This window comes from Corylus avellana, chromosome ca10 (assembly GCF_901000735.1).
Source record: "Corylus avellana chromosome ca10, CavTom2PMs-1.0".
Classification (NCBI taxonomy): domain Eukaryota; kingdom Viridiplantae; phylum Streptophyta; class Magnoliopsida; order Fagales; family Betulaceae; genus Corylus; species Corylus avellana.
This window is the reverse complement of record NC_081550.1, coordinates 4,740,863-4,745,147: the sequence shown is the minus strand read 5'-3', so window position 1 is coordinate 4,745,147 and position 4,285 is coordinate 4,740,863. Positions and strand designations below refer to the sequence as shown.

The 4,285-nt window shown below is 33.7% G+C and overlaps 1 protein-coding gene across 1 annotated transcript; it reads left to right on the top strand.

The window, feature by feature from the left end:
- The first annotated feature begins 954 nt into the window (after positions 1-954).
- LOC132162764 (TMV resistance protein N-like) lies at positions 955-3,597 on the top strand. Its single transcript, XM_059572993.1, has 2 exons — positions 955-1,499; positions 2,514-3,597. Exons 1-2 carry the CDS (start codon positions 955-957, stop codon positions 3,595-3,597), a joined length of 1,629 nt encoding a protein of 542 aa, XP_059428976.1.
- Positions 3,598-4,285: the final 688 nt, after the last annotated feature.

Below are 4,285 nucleotides of genomic sequence, written 5' to 3'. Positions count from 1 at the left end.
AAAAAAAAAAAAAAAAAGGTTTATTTGAGTAATTACACAAGATCTAACTATGAGCCTAACATGAGACTGAAGATCATCACAATCACATAAAACAATATTGTGACATCCTACTTTAAATAAAATATATTAATAATAATTATATATAGTAACTGAAATATAAGTAAAGCATGGGGGTGTTTGTTAAACAACACCCCACGCCACTGCAATGTTTATGTGTAAAAAAAAAAAATAATAATAATAATAATGATTGATATGAGAAAATGAAATAATGGTATTGAAAAGTAAAAAAATTTATTTTGTAGTAATTTTTTTATTTAAATAATAATAAAAGATAAATAATATGATATAAAAAGTGTATAATTTGATATTAAAAAAAAAAAAAAATGAATAGTACGATGAAATGTGAGAGAATGTGAAGGGATGGGGTTTGATTTAACAAACAAGGATGGTAGCCAAGCTAAGATAAAGCACTTGTAATTTCCATGAAACTTCCAAGTACGGCAAAATAATTACCTTAATTGGTGGACCCCGAATCCAACTAAATTTACACGACATTTCCTTCTACTTTCGTGGACAAGAGAGGGAGCATTAATGGTGAGTAACCTGCAAGTTTCCTTAATTATATTTATATATGCTGACCGCTTTTTACAACGCGGAAAGCCTTCTCAATATAAACAATACCGGCCAGGGCCAGAACCTTGTTACAGAAACTGATCCAGCCTATTCTCAAAATCTGCAAATTATGGCATTGCTTTTAACAATGATGATTTGCTTGAATTTGGTGTGTATTTTGGTTATTGGCATCATGATCTACTTGCTAAAAAAGAGAAGACCAGCTTGTGTCTCTTCGATGGCGTCCACGAGTACTGACATAGTCTCTTCGTCTTCTTTCAACATCTCCACAGAGATAAGGATGTTTTGCTAAAAAAGAGAAGACCAGCTTGTGTCTCTTCGATGGCGTCCACGAGTACTGACATAGTCTCTTCGTCTTCTTCGATGGCGTCCACGAGTACTGACATAGTCTCTTCGTCTTCTTCTTCAACATCTCCACAGAGATATGATGTTTTCCTCAGTTTCTACGGGGATGACACTCGCTATCGTTTTACCGACCATCTCCATGATGCTTTACAACGGAAAGGCCTTTTCGTGTTTAGAGACGTTGAGAAGCTCGAGCGAGGAAAATATCTTTCTGATGAGCTTCCAAAAGCAATACAACAATCCAAGTGTGGGATCGCCGTTATCTCTAAAAACTACGCATTCTCTAAATGGTGTCTCGATGAACTTGCCGAGATGGTCAAATGCCCGGGGCTTAGAGTTTTTCCTATTTTCTACCATGTGAATCCATCTGACATACGAAAAGTGAGGGGAACTTTTGCAGAAGCTTTTGATGGGCATGAAAAAGATCCCAAGGTTGACATTCAGATGATGTCAAAGTGGAGAGCTGCTTTGAGAGAAGTGAGCAACATGTCCGGATGGCATCTACGTAATGATAGCGATAGGTAACATTAAAATCTTTTCTTCTTTCAGCGTGAACATGAATAAGTTGAAAATTTCTGCAAAATAATCAAATTTTGTTCTAAATTTGTATCTTCATCATGATTTACTACACTAAAATTTGGCGGACTCTCCCATGGATTAACATGCGAAATTTTATTTAATTTCCTACTCCAACAGAATGACACCAACTTTCAGTTTGTTTGGACATCGGGAAATTTTTAATTTTTGCCTACACCATAGAAAAGTACCACAAGCAACGATGATATGAAGAAGTTAAAAAAATAAAAATGATTTAGATTTTTGATTTTTTATTACAATTCCAATATTTGATTAGAATACACCCTTAAATAAAGAATATTTCAATATCAACCAAATATGAAATATACGAAAAATATTATATTCTAACAATGTGATGAGGCTAAAATTAACATAATAAAGAAATTTATCACAAAAAGAATTAAAAATCACATATAACATGTTCAAATTACGTACATCTTATGAATAAACAATATTGGGGGGAGTTGAAATCCATAAATAATATTGGATTAAAATGCTATTGCCATTTCTAATTAACCATCCACAACCATGACCATTACACCAAGTCTTTGTTCATTTTAGCTCACAAATTTAAATTTCGTGCAGAATTGCTTCAATTAACAGAAGCAGAGCATTATGTAGTAAATATATTTAATTGGTCTATTTGTGATATCTTTATCTTATAATTGTGAAGATTAAAGAAAAAAAAAATGACTATGAAAAAGGGAATGCAAGAAGCATACTAATAATTAAAGGACCTAGTATATTAGGCACACTCTCAAACCATTGAAGTTTTATAGTCAGGTGATAAAACATGGTTTTTTATTAGACCGCATGATGAACAGAGCAAATCAAACCTTAATTATGGTGCTACATCATAAATTAATAATTTTCGTTTCTCTGATGAATGCAGCCTAACATTGTAACTTATTCTGAGTTTTTTTCTCTCTATGGCTATAGCTGATCTATCTTTCTTACAGGTACGAATCAAACGTTATCAAAGAAATTTGTAATAGTATATCTGATGGATTGAGAACTTCTAACTTCTCATTTGTTTCCGAGGAATTTGTTGGAATAAAACCCCGTGTGGAGGAAATTATGGCCTTACTTAGAATAGAATTGGATGAAGTTCGCTTTTTAGGGATTTGGGGGATGGGAGGAATTGGCAAAACAACTCTGTCAAAAGCCATTTATGAAGAAGTTTCTCATAAATTTGATGCTAGTTGCTTTATTGAAGAAACTAGATCTCTTAGTCTAGTTGATCTACAAAAACATCTTATTTCTCATATCCTAAAGGAAAGAGAAATAGATATTTGCAATCCAAGCAAAGAGATAAGGAGCAGACTACGTACTCAAAAGATTTTTATTATTCTTGACGATGTGGATGGAGAAAAACTAGAAGCATTAGCAAAGAGACATGATTGGTTTGGTCAAGGGAGTAGAATCATTATAACAAGCAGGGATCAACATTTGCTGAGCGAATATGTGGATAAGATCTATGAGGTTAAGGTGCTGAATCATGCTGAAGCTTTAAAACTCTTTAGTTTGAAAGCCTTCAAGAAACCCCATCCTGAAAAAAAATTTGAGCAATTGTCTGAGGAAATTGTGAATTACGCTAATGGCCTTCCTTTAGCTATTAATGTTTTTGGTAAATTATCGCGTGGTAGAGAATTGAAAAAATTGGAGAGTGTCAGGGATTTACTAAGAGAAAATCCCAATGCAGAAATTTTGGATAGACTAAAAATAAGTTATCATGAATTAGAGAATTCGCAGCAAAATTTGTTTTTAGATATTGCATGTTTCTTCAATGGAGAATTCAAAAAAGAAGTCATATACAAACTAGAAGCTTTGGGTTGCTATCCGAACATCAATTTGGATGTTCTTGTGGAGAAATCTCTTATAACCATCTCAGAGAGCGGAAGATTGGGGATGCATGATTTGTTACAAAAATTGGGTCAAAAAATAGTTCATGATGAGTCTGCGAAGCTTGGCAAATTACCCAGTAGATTGTGGCGTGAAGAGGATGTCATTAGAGTATTGAAAAATGATAGTGTAAGTGGTTAGTCTTGACACAAACATAGAGAAGTACATTTTTGATACTGATTCTTCTAAGTATTTGTCAAATATTTTCATCATACTTACTAATTTAATTTTTGTTGGTTATTAGGGAACTGATGTGGTTAGAGGCATTGTCCTAAAATTGCCTTTACAGAAAAAAGAGCGAATAGATGTTGAAGCCTTCTCAAAGATGAAAAATTTGAAAATGCTTGAGATTAGCGACATAGATTTACACAACACTAATCTGGAATGGCATGGAAATCCTTCGAATTTCATGTGCAATGAGTTATGCATCATAGAATTTTGGGGATATCCTTTCAAATCCTTGCTGGAAAATTTCCAATTCGACAATCTTGTTGTGCTCAAAATGCCTGGCAGCTGCATCGAGAAATTGTGGATTGGAAAGAAGGTAAGATTTTGGCTTATGCATATTTAATTTATTCTTGTTCTTCTTAGTCCTTTCACTCTTACTCATTTTATCTAACTATTTAATGGTCTATAACAGAGTTTTAAAAAATTGAAACACATTGACCTAAGGGATTCTGAAAACTTGATCGAGACACCAGATTTGAGCGGAGTCCCAAATCTTGAGAAACTAGAGCTTGATGGTTGTACAAATTTGTCCAAGGTCCACCCGTCCATTGGATGTCTAACATGGCTTAAAGAGTTGCATCTAGGACGTTGCAAACAGCTT